The sequence below is a fragment of the Mus pahari genome, chromosome 19 (assembly GCF_900095145.1).
Source record: "Mus pahari chromosome 19, PAHARI_EIJ_v1.1, whole genome shotgun sequence".
Taxonomy (NCBI): domain Eukaryota; kingdom Metazoa; phylum Chordata; class Mammalia; order Rodentia; family Muridae; genus Mus; species Mus pahari.
Genome location: NC_034608.1, coordinates 71,641,609 through 71,662,088, shown reverse-complemented (window position 1 = coordinate 71,662,088; position 20,480 = coordinate 71,641,609). Strand labels below are relative to the sequence as shown.

The 20,480-nt window shown below is 33.4% G+C and overlaps 1 protein-coding gene across 2 annotated transcripts in view; it reads right to left on the bottom strand.

The window, feature by feature from the left end:
• Positions 1 to 11,222: 11,222 nt before the first annotated feature.
• Positions 11,223 to 20,480, bottom strand: part of Glra3 (glycine receptor alpha 3) — a 155,744-nt gene continuing 146,486 nt past the window's right edge. Inside the window, exon 10 of one of the 2 annotated variants that reach the window (XM_021219273.2) lies at positions 11,223 to 11,518. In XM_021219273.2, the coding sequence (XP_021074932.1) occupies positions 11,240 to 11,518 (279 nt within the window). In that variant the 3' untranslated portion in view covers positions 11,223 to 11,239. The remainder of the gene's footprint in view (positions 11,519 to 20,480) is intronic. The other variant, XM_021219274.1, reaches the window with a different exon arrangement.

Genomic DNA, 20,480 nt, shown 5'->3' with positions numbered 1-20,480 from the left:
GAAAAGAAAGAAAGAAAGAAAGAAAGAAAGAAAGAAAGAAAGAAAGAAAGAAAGAAAGAAAGAAAGAAAGAAAGAAAGAAAGAAATTAAAAACCTTTTAGAGTTTAATGANAATGAAGTCACAACATACCCAATCTTATGGGACACAATGAAAGCAGTCCTAAGAGGAAAACTCATAGCTCTGAGTGCCTCCAAAATGAAACTGGAGAGAGCATACACTAGTAGCTTGACAGCACACCTAAAAGCTCTAGAACTAAAGGAAGCAAATTCACCCAAGAGGACTAGAAGGCAGGAAATAGTCAAACTCAGGACAGAAATCAACCAAATAGAAACAAAGAAAACAATAAAAAGAATGAGCAAAACCAAAAGCTGGTTCTTTGAGAGAATCAACAAGATAGATAAACCCCTAGCCAAACCAACTAAAGGGATGAGAGGTAGTATCCAAATTAACAAAATCAGAAATGAAAAGGGAGACATTACAACAAAAACAGAGGAAATTAAAAAAAATCATCAGATCGTACTATAAAAGTTTATACTCAACAAAACTGAAAAATCTAGATGAAATGGATAGTTTTCTAGTCAGATACTAAATACCAAAGTTAAATAAAGAGCAGGTAAATTATCTAAAGAGGCCTACATTGCACAAGGAAAATAGAAGTCATTAAAAATTTCCAAACCAGCTGGTCGTGGTGGCGCATGCCTTTAATCCTAGCACTCGGGAGGCAGAGGCAGGCAGATTTCTGAGTTCGAGGCCAGCCTGGTCTATAAAGTGAGTTCCAAGACATCCAGAGCTATACAGAGAAACCCTGTCTCGAAAAAATGAAAAACAAACAAACAAACAAAAAATCTAAACCAATAAAAGCCCATGGCCAGATGGATTTAGTGCAGAATTCTACCAGACCTTCAATGAAGACCTGATACCAATTTTACTCAAACTATTCCATAAAATAGAAACTGAAGGAACTCTACCTAACTCATTCTATGATGCCACAATTACTCTGATACCTCAGCTACACACGGACCCAAACAAAAAAGAAAACTTCAGACCAATCTTGCTTATGAATATCAATGCAAAAATACTCAATAAAATTCGTGCAAACCAAATCCAAGAACACATTAAAACCATCATTTACCATGATAAAGTAGACTTCATCCCAGGGATGCAAGGTTGCTTTAATATATGAAAATTGATTAATGTAACCCACTATATAAACAAACTCAAAGGAAAAAAAAATCACATAGATGCAGAAAAAGCATTTGACAAAACACCCCTTCAGGTTAAAACTATTGGAGAGATCAGGAAGCCAAGGCCCATACCTAAACATAATAAACGCAGTTTACTGCAAACCAGCAGTCAATATCAAATTAAATGGTGACATACTTGAAGCAATCCCACTGAAATTGGGGGCAAGACAAGGATGCCCACTCTCCCTGTATTTATTCAATATAGTACTCGAAGTGTTAGCTAGAACAATAAGGCAACAAAAAGAGATCAAGGTTATATATATTGGTAAAGAAGAAATAAAGGTATCACTATTTGCAGATGATATGATAGTTCCTCCCCCCCCCCTTGGAGTTCCTCCGCCTCATCCTCCCTCCCCCTGCTTCTAGGAGGGTGTTCTTCTATTCCCCCACCCACTCTCACCTCCTTGCCCTTGATTCTCCTATTCTGGCACATCTATTGAGCCTTCATAGGACCAAGGACCTCTCTTCCCATTGACACCTGACAAAGCCATCGTCTGCTCCACTCCAAGTCATTTATCTTCTTTGTACATTTGCAAGATAAAACAGGGTTTCTAATTTACAAACAGAGTGACTTTAGGCATTGTGTAAATGTGAGCTAAAATTTCATATTACAGATGCACACATTTCCTGTTTCAGATGTGCATAATAGCTCTACATACACTTCAAATGGTTTGATTGAAGCTAAAGGTGTATAGGTGTAGCACAAAGTTATTACTACCTATAGTTATTTGCTGATGTAGTAAAAACCTTTGAATTGAAGCCAAGTTGGTGGTACTAATGCTTAGCTAAAATGCTACAGAGGTTTGAGCCACTTCGCTTAGGAAGTATACTAGGGGGAAAATATTGACAAGAAAATGGACAATGAAACGTCAGCTTCTATTCTCCTTGTAGTTCCGAATCATGAGAATCTAATATTTTGATAACATAGGAACCTAAAGCATTAACTGATGGTATTTGAGATCATAATATTTTTGCTTTGTAAGAATATAATATTGGGCTGGTGAAAGGGCTCAGTGAGTAAAGGTATTTTCTCCACAAGTTTGAGATCATGATTTTAAAACCTAAAACTATGATGGAGATAGAGAGTTGATCCTAACGTCATCCTCTAGCCACTCTTGTGCTATCATATTTCCCCGTGCTCTTGAGTGCATGTGCACACACATGCACACATAATACGCAAATAATAAATTTAATGCAATTTAAAAAAAAGAACAAAATATAGTTCATTGAAAGGCAGGGTGGTTAGTAATAATAGAGCAATTAGCAAGACTATGTCAATAACCTTAACTACTACCATATAATTAATTCATCTTTATATTTGATTTTAGAATGCATTACAGTGTGTGTTAGGTTAGTTATTTGAACATGATGTTCTTAAGCACATTTCCTTATTATTTAAAATAACAGTGTCTGCACTATTATGTTATGAACTATTCCACCCTTTCTCTTCTTAACTTTTGCAGTGTAGACAAGCTATTGCAAACTCGTTCAGCACCAGTCCATGAAGGAGGGTTTGATTTAAAGTCAATTTCAGAGACTCATCTACCTCTCTTTTTTTTTTTTTTTTTTTTTTTTTTTTTGTACAATTTTTCTCTACCCTTGAAAGAAAGAAATATGAATCCAATACTATATTGGCTTTAGGCAAAGCATCAGTTTAAATCTTGTCATATTATAAAACAATCCTGTCTTGATTTGAGATTATCGATTACCTATAGAATGCATGAACAGACACAGCGGAGAAGATATGTGTTTTTGTCTCTGTGTCCTGCAGCTCTCACAGATGTAATTTTCTGCCCTGCTTTGCTATTGAACGTGGAAGAGGCTTTGCTGTTTCACTGAGCTTTGCCTGGACTAACACAGTAGGTAACTATTTTAATAAGAGAACAGAAGATGTAGGAAGAAATGCAAAGTCTTATCAGTTATGCTTCTAACAAAGATTCTGTTATGGACGTGACACAATATAATGAGATAAAAGTTATTCCTTTCAAAGGATGGCCTTTATTTTAAGGAACTTTTTAATTTGTAAAACTTATGCTTTTAGCTCTTTTTTTTTTCTGTATCAAAAAGTCTCAGTTAATTTGCTATTAATCTTTATCCCCGTGTTTCTTCATCCTTCACCTGGAAGGGCATATATGTAACATGTTAAGCAATAACTACCGCAGAAAATGTTTCAAATGAAGTCAATTTGAAACTGAAAGAAAGATCTCTGCTTGCTTCTCTAGTTCTCTCTTGGTCTGCCAGTGTGTCTCTTTTTCAGTCTCAGTGTTATCTAATTGTCTATACATTTGTTTACATGTCTGTAATGTGCATTTGAACACTGAAATAAGAATGAGATAAAGCCACAAAAATAAATTATTATTTGGGGGTCAGTGAGTATATTTGTGTCATAATACCTCACACATATAATTTTTTGTAGCATTTTATTTAGAAGAATTTTATGGTTCTTTCTGTTTCAAAAGAAAAGCACAGTGCCACAAACATACTTATGATCAATGGTTTGAGGACAGATTCTGTTTACAAGAGTAAGAGATAGTAGACGTGTCAGTTGCCAGTAGAAAGCATTTAAGGTATTATCCTTATACCATATAAATGGATCATTGATGGATACAAGACTCTTTTCCCTGACCAAAGTTTGGTCACTTTCTTTTCTGAGCCCTTAGTGAGTTCTCCCTAATTTGGTTTCTGTCCTTGGACTACTTAACTCAGTTTTAGCAAAAATTCTTCCAGGTTAGCTTTTTGTTGTTGTTATTATTGTTTTTGTGGTTTGTTTGTTTAATAGAATCTACCCTTGATATCTGATCAAATTTCTTTTCCTCACCCACCGTGTCTTTCATTTCAACCTTACTTCATCAGGAATATTGCTGAGTCAATGTGGCTAGAATCCCTCTAACTCTGGTGTTTCCCCTTAGTAATTTTCTACCCATTGACCTCTGCCTGTCCATAAATCCCTAACTGTCCTTGTGACATTCAAATTGGAACTCAGTTCTATGCTGAGGAGTATTGAATCCAATTGCCAGTCCTCTTGGGTAATGTTTGCCTTCACTGCTTTCAATTACATGCAGCACCGTTTGTCTCTAACAGCATCCACGTCTTGTTTACTTGAGTGAATTTTCAGAAACTAGTAGAATAGTGGACAAGAAGCGCCTGGATATCCCAACATATGGTTTCACATGTAAGAGGACATTATAAACTAAATATTCTGAGAACATCATGGTTCTACTACTGTACTTTCAGATTTAATGCCCATGAGAGAGTATTTGGCCACACTGGTTTATACAACATAGCGAAGAAACAAATTTCAAAAGTCATTGATTAAGGAAAGAAGCAATTGCTGAGAAAACAAGTTGAGGTAAAATATGCAGGGCAGACTAAGCATTTGGTGGTATTGACATTGATAAATATAGTCAGGATAATGGTAGTAGTTTTAAATTATAGCAGTTTAAGTTAAATTATAAATATATTTTATTAATATGATAGATACAATTAAACATGATATTATAGTAATAGAATTGATTTGAAAAGTTGTGTTTACCAATAAATTTCTCCATATTGTTTTTGAAGTCACAAATGTTTATTATGTTTTACTTACATTTTATTGGTAGATTCCTTTAGCTCCTATTCTGAGGTTACTTTGCCTAATACCCTGGCTACGTTTTAGTCAAAGGAATTTGCTGATGTGAAAATGCGATGATTTTCTAGTACTGTGAGGTCTTAGAAGCACTTATAGAACCATTATAACAGTTAATGAAGGCCAGCTTGTTGAGGAAATACATGACAGTTTAGGAAAGAATTTCCAATCTACAAATTTTACTGGACCTTATGCAGTCTATTTATAGTGTTATGGGAAATGTTACAAATTAAATGTTAGGTTCTGCAACATCGAGAAACATGCGATAATCTCATATCTTACAATAATAGTTTTAAATTGTCTTGCATGTTAAAGTTTCTATCATTTCTTTCTTTTTTTTTTCCCCTTAGATATTTTCTTCATTTACATTTCAAATGCTATCCCGAAAGTCCCCTGTACCCTTCTCCCACCCTGCTCCCCTACCCACCCACTCCTGCTTCCTGTCCCTGGTGTTCTCCTGTACTGGGACATAGGATCTTTGCAAGACCAAGGGCCTCTCCTCCTATTGATGGCCGACTAGGCCATCCTCTGCTGCATATGCAGCTACAGACCCAGCTCTGGGGGTACTGATTAGTTCATATTGTTGTTCTTATCATTTATTTACTGCTGTAGTGTTAGTAAACCTCAGAGTGATGAGCAAGAACCAGATAAATTTGAAGATTAAAAAAAAATTACAAAATGCTCCATTTAGAAATAATTCCTTTAAACAATCAAGTGCTTTAGTGAATAAAAAGATTTTTAATGGAAAGCCTCTCAAGCAATAGGCATTGGTGCAAGGCCTTTTAAGTTTTTATTCTATCTTAGTCGAAAAGGAAGCACCCTGACAGATATCGATCTTCCTTGGATGGTATATCCTGGGATTTAAAACACCACATGTGATAGTTTGTAGCAGCGAAAATGTAGCATGATTTCTGACATAAAATTTAGTAAAATTTTTCTGTAGATAGTTAGACAAAAAGAGAATCACAGTCTTGAAAAACATTAATTTTTATTATATTTCTGATCAAATTATCTGCAGTTACACAAGGAAGACCATATATTGTTCACAGGTTAATGATTCATTAGAATTTTGTTAGCTGCAAAATTAAACTAAAAGTTATATAACAAAAACAAATTGATAAAACCATGCAGAACATTTTAATATATTTGAATCACAATGTCATGAAAAACTGTGGTACCCTTTTGGACAGAAAGGGAGACTCAGATATCCCCCTCAGGAAAATGTACTTTCAATGTGCAGACAATAGCTAGTACCATAAAATAGCAAATTTTCCGAGGAATGGGCTGTTGCACTATCTTTTCTCATTAGTAAATGAAGTCAGTACACAACACGTAAAAAGAGTTCATGGAAAAATAGATCACATGGTTTCTTTTGATTTTGTGTTCCACAATCCCCATGAAATGTCAAGATGCATCGCTCTCTGTTTTCAAAGTCTTATCACTCATCACACACTAAAGTGTGAGCTTACGGAGAAGCTTCTGCATAATTCATAAAGATAAAACAGTAAAGAAATGCAAAATTATTCAAACAAGTTCAAGTACAGTTTTATAGCTGAATCCTTTTTTGGCATTCAATTCAGAGTTCCTATTCCTCAAGAACATTAACAAGCTTGGCTAGAGACTGTGTGGAAATGGTGTTCTCCAAAGGTAATTTTTGCTCACACATTTCACAGAAAAATAAAGTATTAAAATAAATTCAATCAGGTCCTTATATTGAATTACATCTTTAATCTAAATAAAAGCGTTATGCTTATTTCATAGTTTTTTAAAAAATTGTATTGTTCTAAGACTTTATATCTGAAATACATTGAATAAATATTTAAGTTAAAATAAGTACTAAGTTATAGGACAGAACTTAAAGTTACTGGGAATAATTTACAAGGAACTTTTACCAATTCCTTTTACTAAATATACAATTTTATATTTCACTATTTTGCAAACCTGAATATATCTCATGATTTGAGAAAGTGCTGCAATGGATCTCTTACATAAATAAAATGAATAATACAGAAATTAAATTGAGCAGAAACAATGGAAGCAGGTGTTAGGAATTGCAGAGTGGGCTCTAGTTGGGACAGAAGTAAATGGTTTTGGATTTGACAGGTAACCTTTTCTTATGCAAATTATGCTACAATAAAACAGGCTGCTGACCTCAGTCACTGGATGGGAGCTATGGGACTGTCTAAACAGTACATTATTATTGTTAGTAGTGTTTGCACTGACCTGGGGTCTTATGCGAAGCAAGCATTCTCCCCACTAAAGCATATTGCTGTAGTTACTTTCTAGTATTAGGGATAGGACTCTTAAGACCCCAAAGAAAAATGCAGTAATGAGTTCTGAAAGCACTGTGGAATCATGCATATCTTTAATAGGATTATATTTTTGGCATACTTTCCACTGTCTATTATTCATATAAGTTCAGCTAAGCTGTTCTTGTTAAAGTTATTTGAAAAAAAAAAACATTGCATCTGGGAACTTTAGATTTATTGGCACAGATTAGACAATCTAGGGTCTAGTTTTATAGGACTTGAAATTTGATATTTAAGATATTGTGCAGTTTGTTCCATAAATTCTTTCCCCAAATGCACAAAAATCAGCAATTTATTTTGACATTACAGTGTCCTTAAAGCCATATAGCTAAAAGGTTTAATACCTGTATAGCATCTCCTTGTTCAGCCTTGAAGCCAATCAGAGGCAGGACAATCAGGCTCCTCTTGCTAAAAATGAATACAAAGTTACAGGCCAGGAATGCAAGTATTATAGCTGTGCTTGAATGTTAGGTATTAGTTAAGAGAGTTTTACAATTTCAATCACTAATATAACAATCTTCTCACAGAGATAAGATAATCCAACCCTTATCTTTATAGGTCACATTTTCATTGATTATAATTGGTTTGAATCAATTGTCAAATTAAATTGCTCCATGGTTAGAAACTAATGTATTCCTAGTATGTTAATGAAAATGTCCACTCTCTTATAATAGTCTTTACCTGTTCAGTTTCAATGAATACTGACCATTTTGGCTGAAAAATAAAAGAGTATATGCTGCTAGTTTTAAAGAGTTTGTGATGTGTAAAGTCTATTTTAGAGGGGATTATATTGGATTGCTTCCATTTTCTGACATTTAATACTAAAAATATTTTGTATCTTAGTCTCTTATGTGTCATCTTTTTCATAAGTCAACTTCATGTGCTGTACGTTTTATAAAAAAAAGGAAATTTAGTTGCCAGTATAATACTCTATTCTTCCAAGTAACTAGCAGATTAAAATGTATCATGATGAGAATAGAAAATTGTTTTCACAAAATGCGATGAAAGTAATTTTAAAACAATATGAAAGATACACCTACCTATATTCAAATAATGTATTCGTTTACAAAAATAATGGAGTAGCTAAGAGCCCATTATCTTCTTTTACATATATCATTTATTTTTCACAATTTCCATTATAACTTCCAGTATCTTATATAGATAATGTACATTCATAAAATCAGTACATGTAATCATATAATAGGTATATATGTATGCTCATGTATTTATAGTTCAAAATTAAAATTAAATTTATTAGAATGTATTGTGGAATATGGTAAGCATTCATGATATTCTGTGTAGCAGAGCTGAGAGATGATTAGATCTTTAGATAAGTGTTCTGGAAAAAATTCTGGAGAGAATAAGGGTGGTTTAAAAACATTCCTTTCCCATGTCTAAAGTAGTTCTGATATCTACTATAAGTCATAAAGAAAGTTCTAGGTCTTGTAGTGATTAGGGAAGACAGAAAAAGTTGTACTCATCTATACTAATAAGAAAATGAATAGATTTTAAAATTAGGTGGAAATAAATGTCATGCATGCTCCCCCACCGCCACCCCCAATAGTTGCAATATGGCTAGTTTTGAATACTTCAGAGGGTTTGCACTGGAACTCCAAATTAAATGAGTGACGGTTAGATGAATATTTTAAAGTATTTCTTCCCATTATTAGTTTTCTGGCTTTAATTTTAGTTTGGGACTCGGGCTGTGGTTTAATCTCTTCCCTCACTTGTAACAAACTCTGGATCCAACCCTCAGTACTATGGATCTAAGTCTCACTTGACACAGGTATTTTGATGTAAATACCTCAGGATGTTGTTACTATTATAATTTTAAGGGCTCTGTAATGTCTCATTAGTTTATTAGAGAGGGCATATTCTTTCAAGCCCTCTTGATTCAGCCCTGTTTGCTTTGTAATGGCTGCCTTGCAAGAGGAAGGTTCTTTTAGTGTTTCTTAGTGTTGGAAGGCAGGATAAACATAATAGAAAGCAGAATTATTTATAAGGAAAGATAAGGAAATGTACTTTTGAGATAACAATATATCTGTAGAACTAATGTCATTCTTGACACATTTCCTCATGGCTGATACATTATTTTCCAACTTCAGAGATAAGAAAGAAGAAAATGACATCTAATGACCTCAAATATGAAAGCTAATCACACCTGTGATTTTCTCTAGGCCATATGTGTATTTGTGATTATTATATATCTGTTTGCTTCTGGCAGTATTTACTCAATTTAATTAATGTTAGAAAACTTTTGAAGTGAGATATATTAAGCATAGAAAAATGTATGCTAGCATACATTGAAGGGCTATAATTCATCATTACTTCAAACCCTCTGGCTAACTCTCAGCATAAGCAGCATATCTTGCTCTAATATATAACACATGAATATATTTCTATGGTTTTTGGCTCATAGACATCAAAGGACAACAAGTATATCCAATTTTCAAGTGGGTAGTTCAGGCAGAGGGAGTACTTGGTTGTGAATTATTTTACTTGTAGACTTTGCATAAAATCACAAACACAATGTTCTTATCTTGTGTAAACTACTTATAAAAGTGGTATTTTTACCTTTTATGAGCAAACACTGCTCAGCATGGATTACTTTTTAAAAAGATAATTTTAAAATCTACAGTTGGCTAACCAAACTACAGAGATATTGAAAAGCTTTTAGCTTTAAATGGCAGTTTCTGCTTTGAGTTTTGGGAGTCGTTGAAGGTCAGAAAATAGTACCATTGGGCTAAAAAACTTGATTTCTCTATAACATATCTCTGTTTTAAAATTCTTCATATTTTCATTATATATAATTTTATAGACTAGCCAATAATTAAAATATCTTAAAATGATTCCAAAAGTTTTAAAGTATAATATTAATGACAAAAATAATTAAAAATAGTAAATGAAGCAGAGATTGGCAGCTTCTTTATGATTGAGCTAACAAAACTTCAATACAGCTGAAATAATTGCAGGGATCATGAACAACTTTCAAGCAAAATTGCTTTTAATTCTTCACAACTCGTGAGTCCCTACTATTTTGAATGCATTCGCTCATAAAGATTAAAATAATCTCACTTGATGGAACTGGTATGTTAAAATAACTTAGAATTAAAACCCATCCTCCTGCTATTTGGAGACATTTTGGGCTCATGGATTACTCTGATGAGAAGAAACTTCAATGAGAGAAATGATTCTTATTAAAAATCTTTTATGAATCTATTTGTATTTGTTTTTATCAAAATGTAAGTGCTGTAGTATAATATTTAAAGTCTCATTCTACACTAAATAGAAAAATCTTATTGGATCTTGTTTAGTTACAGAAAAACACCAAGCATACAAATAAGCCACTATTAAATTTAAGAAAACAAATGTATTGGCTTAAAGTCGTTAGTGTTTGGCACTAAGTAAAATAAATGTAACACTTATTTACAAGCAAAGACTGTCTTCAGTATCTTCCTCTTCATTCCTAGTGGTGTAAAGAGAAATAGAATTTTATGACCATGATTGCTTAAGTCATAGTGTTCTAAATGATGGCTTTCATTTTGACCATCAAATTTTCTTTATTATGGGTGTTGGTTCTACACTGTTTCTATGGACAGTGTTCTAACAGGAGTGACCTTGACATTTAATGATCTGGTTACCTTCCTTCATCAATATGCTGTATATCTTAGGCTATTTTATTGTCCTCATCATTTTGTTATACTTGCCTTATAAGTTTTATTGTGTAAATCTTGATTCCACAGTGTTAACTCTAATTGAATTAAAAAATCAAGACATCCCAATGTAGTTACTCTATGTGCTAGTAAAATATATGCAACACACATTCACACTAGGAAGATAACAAATCACTTGTCAGGAGTATGAAGCAGGACCCCCATGATGTGTATTTTGTATCCCTTATAAGAACCAATCTGTCTCACTATTTTACATAGGAAATAAAAATAAACTCCCCATGTGCTGTTCCGATGCACTGGCTCTCCCTTATACCCACACGTTCCCCACCCCTCCCCTTTTGGCAGGGAATCTTTCTTCTGAATGGTCTGTTTTTCTTCAGAGACTTAGTCTTGCTGCTGATGAATGTCTTCATGCCTAAGGATTTTATAGATAACCCAGTAGAAAATGTTAAAAATCAGAAACGCTAGCGGGAAGCAGGCTCGGGAGATGGTGTCAATCTTCTTAGCCCTGTCGATGAAGACCTTCCTCATTTCGTCAGGGCTCTTTGGCATGACCTGGACAGCATGGTTGGGGCCTTTTGGAACCACACCATCCTTTGCTTGCAGACAGGGCCCCATTCCATAGGCAGTGAAGCTGAATCGACTCTCCCTCACCTCATCATCCTGTTTACAAAACAATAGCAGGTGTTTAGTAAGGAAACGTCGAGTGATGCGGGATTTCAGAATCATAACTTCTATCATGATGCATGTTTGCTTTAATATGAAGAACAGACAGCTGAAGCACATGAAGATGAGCTGGTTTGAAGTTTTCCTTATTTTGCTACATTATATAGATGCTCTCATCATTATGAACTCTCAAATGAAATTTTAAAAGAGAGATAAAAATTCTGTGGTGTCTACATGTCACTAAAGCATCTAAATGAGAGTAAGAAAAAATTATTGAGAGATTTAGTATGAAGACACACATCTTAGATTTTTTTTTGGTTATGAGTTTAAATGCGCAAATTCTCAACCAAAGGGGAAATACATACCACAATCATTGACTGAATTTTTCTTTCTCCTAGAGACAACTTTTTGATAATTATTTTTCACAGTTCTAGTTACTTCCCTGGAAAATACAGTCATTCAGAAAATGCTGCTTGCTTTGAGTTACCTTTAATGTTGTGACTTTATTTTACACTGTGCTATTTAGAAGAGCTACTGGATAATCCCATGCTCTAATTTGTATATAATATCTTCACAGATACAGTAGTTTGGTGAATTATGAATGAAAATTGAAAGACTAGTTTACTTCATCTTCAAAAAGTCAATTTGCTGTCACTTCTTGATCTTTTCACAAAAATCAATTTTAAGTAATAAACTTGTTATGAAGTTAAAATTCAGAAATGTTTGTTTGAAATTATATGATTACTTTTAAACATGACAAAGTAAAGAGAGAATTCCATATATTTATATTAACAAACACCCTGACATTTGTGGTTGGACAGTGGCTTGGTGGGTAAGAGCATTTCTTGCTCTTTCAGAATATCTGAGTCCGGATCCCAACACTCACATGGTGACTCACAACTGCATATAACTCTGGCCCCAGGGGATCCAGTGCTCTTTTCTGGCTTCCATAGATACTTCAAGCACATGGTACAAATAGACTTTCACAAACACACATATGTACACAGAAAAAGTTTAATTAGAAATTCTATGCAATGTAATGTAAAATTAAAAATATAACATCTATATGATAGAGAAACGTTTTATTAACCGATTTATAATAAAATCAATAATTTAAAGGATGAGAATAAATGGTTACTGATAACAAGGGTCTGTTTTTACTTTTGCTAGTAAAACTGCAAGTTTAAAGGTATGGGTTAAAAGGTCCTGAGTTCAAATCCCAGCAACCACATGGTGGCTCACAACCTTCTGTAATGGAATCTGATGCCCTCTTCTGGTGTGTCTGAAGACAGCTACAGTGTACTTACATAATAAATAAATAAATCTTTAAAAAACAATTCTAAAAAAAAAAATAAAGGTATTTTATATTTTATAGTTATATCTTTATTCAGAGAGTTCTTTTTCATATTAGTTTAAGAGAAAAAAGTAATCATTTGGTTCAAAACTTCATTAGGTCTATGAATGTAGCTGGTCAATAAATAGTATATTATAAAATATGAAAGTGAAAGTAACTATAATTATTGATAGCAAGAGTGAGAAAATGATAGGGAGGCAATTCCACCAGAGAGAAAAATCATATCATTACTGGAAACATTTCAATTGTAAGGTTTATAAAGCAATTGGATTTTGATGGAAACAATTAAAATATGATGATTAAAAGCATCTTAAAGCTTCCATTGAAGTTATCTTTGTCTACTGCTGTAATTTTGCATAGAAAAACAGAAACCATTTTTTTTTAGAATTCTAATAAATGTTTTTGTTTTTTCAGCCATATTTTGACTTCCAAAAACAATTTTATGGAAAACTTATTGCATGCTGTGAAATTGTCTGTCTTTAATAAAGAATATATAACTAAGTAATTGTTATTATTCTTATTATGGAAATGGTATATTTATATCTTTAAATGATATATTATCATCTTTAGCATTTAGTAAAATTATGCTGGTGCTTGCATTCCCAAGTGGAAACATAAATTATCTCAGTAATTTATATTGTCTGTGCAGGTCACTTAATTTTGAAATATAATATATATTTATATCAAACCATGAGTTTAAAATAACTCTTTAAACTAGACAAAATAGCGTCTTCCATGAACATTTATATATTTAGTACAGTAGTTGGAAGCAATTGGGAAGTTCATTATTAAAGTACTAAGATTTCATGATTCTGCAATATATGTTTAGCAAAACAGAATTCATTGTCTATCTTTCTTTGAGACCACTGCTGCTCTTCTCAAGTAAAGGTTTTTCATTTGAAATTCAATATAATGAGTGAACAAACTTTTTCCTTTCTTTCTAACTGGCTTTAAGTTGTGGGATAACATCAATCCTGAGCTGTTATGGAAGTCTGAGAATGACCTCTGGGTTCTAAGTCCTCAATTTTTTAAGAACATAAATGAAAACTAAATGAGAAATAGACTTCACCAGCATGGACAAGTCAAGGGAGGCTGCACTTAGGCTTATAGATCTTTAGCCACTATATAAAACACATGATCAACCTTCTGTGTGTAAATGCAATCTCATACCTCTTGACTTTAGTGCTTGGATTGCCAATGTAAATGATAGGGAAAAGAAGCTGTGTTCTGGAGCAACAGCTATGATTCCTGTAAGATGAGGATGGTGCTAAAAGTCATCTAAATACTGTTGCTGTTTAAAGACTCTGAGTAAAAATCCAATCTAAATCTCAGCAGTGGAAACAGAAGACACATTTTAGAACAGTGTTGGCTCAAAACTAAAAAGTTTTGTTCTGATGTGTTCTAAGAAAAAACTGGTGTTCATCTGCTCTGGGTTTAAAGAAGCAAAAAATGTGCAGTCAGTTTGTAAAGGAATTTTAATCTAGGAACATGGCTGCTCTGATGACATCCCAAGATGTCTATTTCTGTTTGATCCAGCTGGAATGCAGACATGCCATATACCTTTAATCCTTCTCGCTGGAATACAGACACACTCTTAGTAGAAACCTTTAATCCCAAACAATGACTTCTAATTGAGGAGCAGACAAAGTGATAAATCAGTGAAAGACTTAACAGGATGAGTTAGAGATAGGATACATCCAACACTTACAAGAACAGAAGGAAAGGGAGACTAAGCAATGCAGAAAGAGTTCATCAGTCAGTTGGTAGTCAATGCAGTGAGTGCAGTGCAGTGGAATTGAGTTTGTTCATGAATTCATGTAGTTCAGTGCAGGTCAGCAGAGGCAGTTGAAGCCAGAGAATATAGAGGAACCAGAAGATTAGAACAAATTGCCAGAGTTTGTCTGAGGTCAAGCAGAATATTTCAGTGAGAATCTGGGAGAAGCCAGATTGAACTAGTCAGCTTGGAGAGAGAGTTTGAGCCAGAACAGCTGAGTTGAACCAGTTAGCTAGAGTTCAGAAAGAACAAAAATGGGTGAGCCTATTCACCAGTAAGCCTCCAAGACAACAATTAACTCTGAGGAAATAAAAGTTACTTTTATTGGCCCCGAGTCTCATTGTGGGGATATGTATGGCACAGATTTATCTCTGGTGAAGGATTATGTCAAAGGGCAATGAGATTAAAAATTAAGGAAAAAGTTCTCCAGAGAGCCAATAATTTATTTCTTAATTAACCTTCCTCATGAATTTGAAGACAGTTGGTAGTAAGAAAAACAACAATGGGAGAAAGGTTTTCTGACCTGATTAAAAAAACTTAAAAGAATATTTTTCTTAAGTTTGATAACACTGGAGGGTGACACTAAAATCTTGTATTTATAGTATAATTTGGCCCATAAAAATATGTGAGCTGCATGTTAGCATTTGAAATAGACAAAGTGCATTTTAATATAAAAATTTGTCTTCAGTATTTCAACCTGATATTTCAACATTTGTGCAACATATAAATTGAAATTCTTCACCTTCTTGACACTAAGTTTTGGGGGTATGGTATGTACTTTGTATTTACTTCACTTATAAACTCAGACTATATTTCTAGGTTTTGGTACTCATGTATTTCCAGGAGCTACGAAATAGGGCAAAATAGTTGCAGTGTAATAATTTTGGTTATTTTGTAGATTTAGCAGACCTCTATGTGATCCATGGTTTAATGAATTTTCAGGGAAATTGATGTAAGAGCTAATGATAAAATATCAGATGATGCAATGTTTGGTAGAAACACTAATTTGCAGTGTTCTTATTCAGGAATACGGGCCTTAGTGATAAATGGCCAATTTTTGAGTGAGCAGTGACCAATTTTGGGTGAAGTCTGTGGTGTTATTAATCTATCTGGCGAAGAGAAATTGGTTCTTATTAACTATGAGGTGAAACTCTTCTTAGAAGTATAGATATAATAAGTGAAGTAGGAAACCTAGGATAGCCATATCATCAGAAATGAGCTTACTTCAGCCAAATCCTCTCCTCTAAACTGTACAATGGCCATGAATAGAGGAGGTCTTTCCTTGCAGAAGGTGAGAAGACTTGTAGATTCATAAGCATATTTATACCTGCAGATGTCATGCTAGGTTCACCAGGGGAAGAAATATCTCTCTAGAGTACTGAAAAGATAGTTAGCACTTTTAACATGGCTATTAAGAAACTAAAAGATTCCTGAATCTGATTTCCAGGCACATCTGTCACTATCTGAAAGACTAGAATTGGGTTTAGTTTTAGAAGCTACCACCCTTAAGAAAGCCTAGTTGATTTGTTCATATCAGACTTTAGAAGCTATAGTAACAGTGGAAATGGAGATAAAGACACAGATACAAGTGTGTTTTTTTTTAATTTATCCCCTTAAATATATCTAATTAGACAAATGAAGTTAAGGCCATTGACACAAAGACTGGCTTGAAGGTCGGGCTTTTCTTGCCCAACTCTGAGTAGGAATCCAAGATAAAACAATATTTAAAATGGAGTGATCAAGGACACCAAACACACATTCTTGAGATACTGAAATTCAGCATGATATATGGTACCATTACAAAGGAGCAAGAATAAGAGAAGACAAAGAGAAGTGGGTGGAACAGGAGAGAAGTGGCAAAACAAAGTGGCCGGCTATGGTTGTAGGTACTGGTGGTGATGATGATTCTAGGTGGGAATAATGAGAATTAGAGGGGACTTTGGCTCCATGTGGGATGGAAAGAATAGAATACATATTGCCACTTCAGATCTGAGCCTAACCCTTGAGGAGCAAGGTTTTAGGATAGTTTTTATTAGATGTATTATAATGTCACAATTATCCAAATCTTTATCTGAAGTGAATACAAACAATATAGGCTAAAAAAAAAAAAAAAAAAAAAAAAAAAGTGATACTTGGAATTCTCAGCTCTGGTTAAGTGAGTGGAGACAGGGGTGCTAGTTCTAATTATTTTTACTCTTAAATCAGTCTGTTTGGATTTTGAAAACAACTAAATGAAACTTGGGAGACTGCCTGCTATTTGTATTCAGTAAAGAATTCCTCCACCAATCTTCATAATCTGGATATAGTGAAAGTTCTTGAGATTTTTATCATGATAAAGGAGGTAGATAAGATTTGACTGATGTGTCTGATATATTTTTTTTTAAATATCAATCTAAAAATAGAGCAGAATAAACTCATGTGGGGGAGACAGAATTACTCTCTTCTTCCTTCTTGTAGAACCTGCAGTCCCCAACCTATTGTAGAAAGCTGATGAATATTTTGTAGGGATCACAGTTAAAGTTAATCAGTTAGTGATAAATGTTATCTTTTCTGATCAAGGAAAAGTTCAGATTTGGAAGCTTTAGTAGCACACATGACTGGGTAATAGAGGTCAATTAATCTTGGTAAAATTCAGAGTGCAGCTACATTGGTTTCCATCGAGGACTCATGGAGGCCAAGGCCAACAGATATAATTAATAAGAATTGAAGGAAAAATTGCCATCACTTGTGGACTCAAATATAAGAAAACCAACAGGTCATACTACTGAACTCTGTCGTATTTATTTTGGACTTTTATTGGCCCATCTGTACACTATAACTAAAATATAAAATGCATTCGAAATGCAAACATAGGCAAACTGTGAGATCCAAGGTGCACAGTCTTAAAATTCACTATTTATGGAATTGTCTACTACTAAAGACTACATTGTAGGAAAAGATCAATAGTAGAATTTAAAAGTGTCTGCTAGAATGTAGGGAAATATAGCTCCCAGTGCTAAGATCAAGGGTGATGAGTTTAAATAATTGCTATGAGAATTCTCAAGAATTTTCATAAAAATAGCCATCAAGGCTGAAGCAAATTGCAGAGTATTCGTCCATATTTTATTCTGATGTGTGTGTGTGAGTGTGTGTGTGTGTGTTTGTGTGTGTGTGTGTGTGTGTATCATGGGTCATTTTAAAAGGAAATTTCAATCAATAGTTCCTTATAAGATGAACACTTTATATTAGGGAAATTTATTCAGAAGTATGCTAGGAAGTGACTTGGGTAATATGAATCAAAGTCATATAAAGGAAGTTTATCTGTCAGTGAACCCCAAGTTGAATCTCTACCCGAGTTGCCAAATGTCCTTTAAACTTCATGACTATGTCCCTCTGAGACAGGAAAAATAACTTACTTCACTAGTGAGAAGTCATATCTTAGCAGATACCCTCCCAAGGGGTTTCCTACTATTTTTTTTTAGTACCATAAAAGTCAAGTGAATTACTGAAGTGACTTGCAATTACTGTGAAAAGCTGATATTAAATAAAAACCAATGGTGAATCTGCTTTAGAAAGCTATTATTATTAGGTTACTGATTTAGAAGATTATATGATACATTATTATGAAATTCATTTTAGTTTTGAATAACTGAGACATAAATTATCTATGTTTATGAATGTTTTGCTTGGTATTGATATTTCTTATTCTAACCACCTCCCATATATTTTATTGAATATAATTCATTTTTAAATATCTTTATCATATATTCTAATGAAATGCATGTAACAAAAACAAAAATCATATTAGTATTAGGCTGTAAGGCTCTGTATATGTTAGTTAACATTTAGTGATCCTAAAATTAAGACATGCTATCATTTAAAAATACAGAGATTTTAGAGAATGAAGAGTAAATCAAATGGGCTAAAAAATAAGCTTAGAGAAAATCACTGATAAAAATGTAAAATAAAAACTTTATTTATATTTACCCAGAGACAAACCTTTTTGTTGTTGTTTAAGTGAGTTTCAAAGTAAGACAATGAAAAAATTTTAAAATGCCACTTAGTTACTATATAACTTATTTTCATAAGAAGACTTTAAAAAGCTTTTAAAATTAGGAACAGAGAAAAAAATGTTTCAGTAATTATGCATCAAACACTGACAATTTAAATAGCCTTTTCATTTTATTTCTAGCCTTAAATTGAAGGACAACTCAAATAACTGTCTATTATTGAAATGGCAGAGACAGCCTGAACATTGTAGCCTAGATGTGGCCATTCAGCAAAATTGCCTCTTCTCTGTCATCACAATAAAATGATACATTATCATACATGTGATTTCAGAACAACCACAGTGAACTTTTTATCTCATTGCAGGTTTTAAAAATGATGAATTAAAAATATACATTTGGAATATGAAAAAGCCAAAAACAGGAAAATTGCCACCGAATGACCATAAAGCATCATGCACCCAAGACACTAGGGTGCACTGATATTGTCAATTATAGCAAGATATTGTGAAGTGTAGTCAGATATAGCGACATTACCTATATAATTGTCACCTGAATGTTTCTCTCATTAGATGCCTTTCAAACACTCTTTATACAGTTAAGGAATAGATAAGATGTATTGATTCAATAAGTTTTACAAATTCATTGTCAAGTATGTAATGAACAGAGAAAGGCAATTGGGTTGATTTCCATTTAGTTGATTTTGAAATGTGTGGATTTAAAAAGTTGCTAGTAACTACAATAACTGGATGCTTTACTGGGAGAAACTATCATTTAGAGAAATAAGAGATCAGAGGAAAGATGGCAATATATACTTTAAAAATCAGTCTAAAAGCAAATAGATTTTTAGTGGGCCTGCATATGTTTTTTTTTTTTTTTGTCATTTCAAAAATAAATCTTAAGAAAGTACAAGTATAGTCAATAAAACTCTTCTGCAGTTGAAATTCAAACATCAATATGATTTCCTTTGAACACTAGTTGAAGGAGAACTCTGCACTTATTACAGATGTCATCTGACTTAGCCTCAGAGCTGAGTACATGCTTGATGTATGGATCATTGGTTCCAAAATAATTAAGAGCCAAAGAAAGTGGTGAATTTTAAGATTTTTAAAGATGGATGTTTAGGACCTAGATGTATTATGAAAGTAGAATATAGATAGTTCAAGGGAAAGAAGAGAAGTCTACATATTTGTTTGAATATATTCCTCATTCTGGTGTAATGTTATAAATTCTAACAATTAATAGTAATTATTTATCAAAAGTTATGAGATTAGAATAGATGGTATGTGGGAAAACAGCATGCTTATTTTAGTTAACTTTGAGATAGAGACAATTATGATGAGTTTTGATTTCAAATAAAAAGGAATTATATCACTTTGTTTTTTACTTTCAATTATTTTAAATTTACCTACTAATTCTCTCTCTGTCTCTGTCTCTGTCTTTCTCATCTCTCTCTCTCTCTCTCTCTCTCTCTCTCTCTCTCTCTCTCTCTCTCTCTCTCTCTCTCTCTCTCTCTGTGGGGGGGCATAGAATAGTATAAGCGTGGAGGTTATAGAACATCCTGGGAAATTCAGTTCTTTATTCCTTACTTTGTTTGTGAGAATAGAACTCAGGTCAGGTTGTCACCCATTTCCATACCAAGTATTCTTCCCTACAAAACCATCTTGCTAGCCCTACATTACTTTATTGAATATGATTTTCATGAGTAGGTATTTAAACAGTATATACTTCAAAGGAGTAGTTTGCTAAACATAAGTTCTAAATAGCTGTTTTCAGAAATAATCAAAATCTCATAATTTTGTTTTACTTGAGAAGATAAAATTTAATGCCTCATATAGGTGGGTT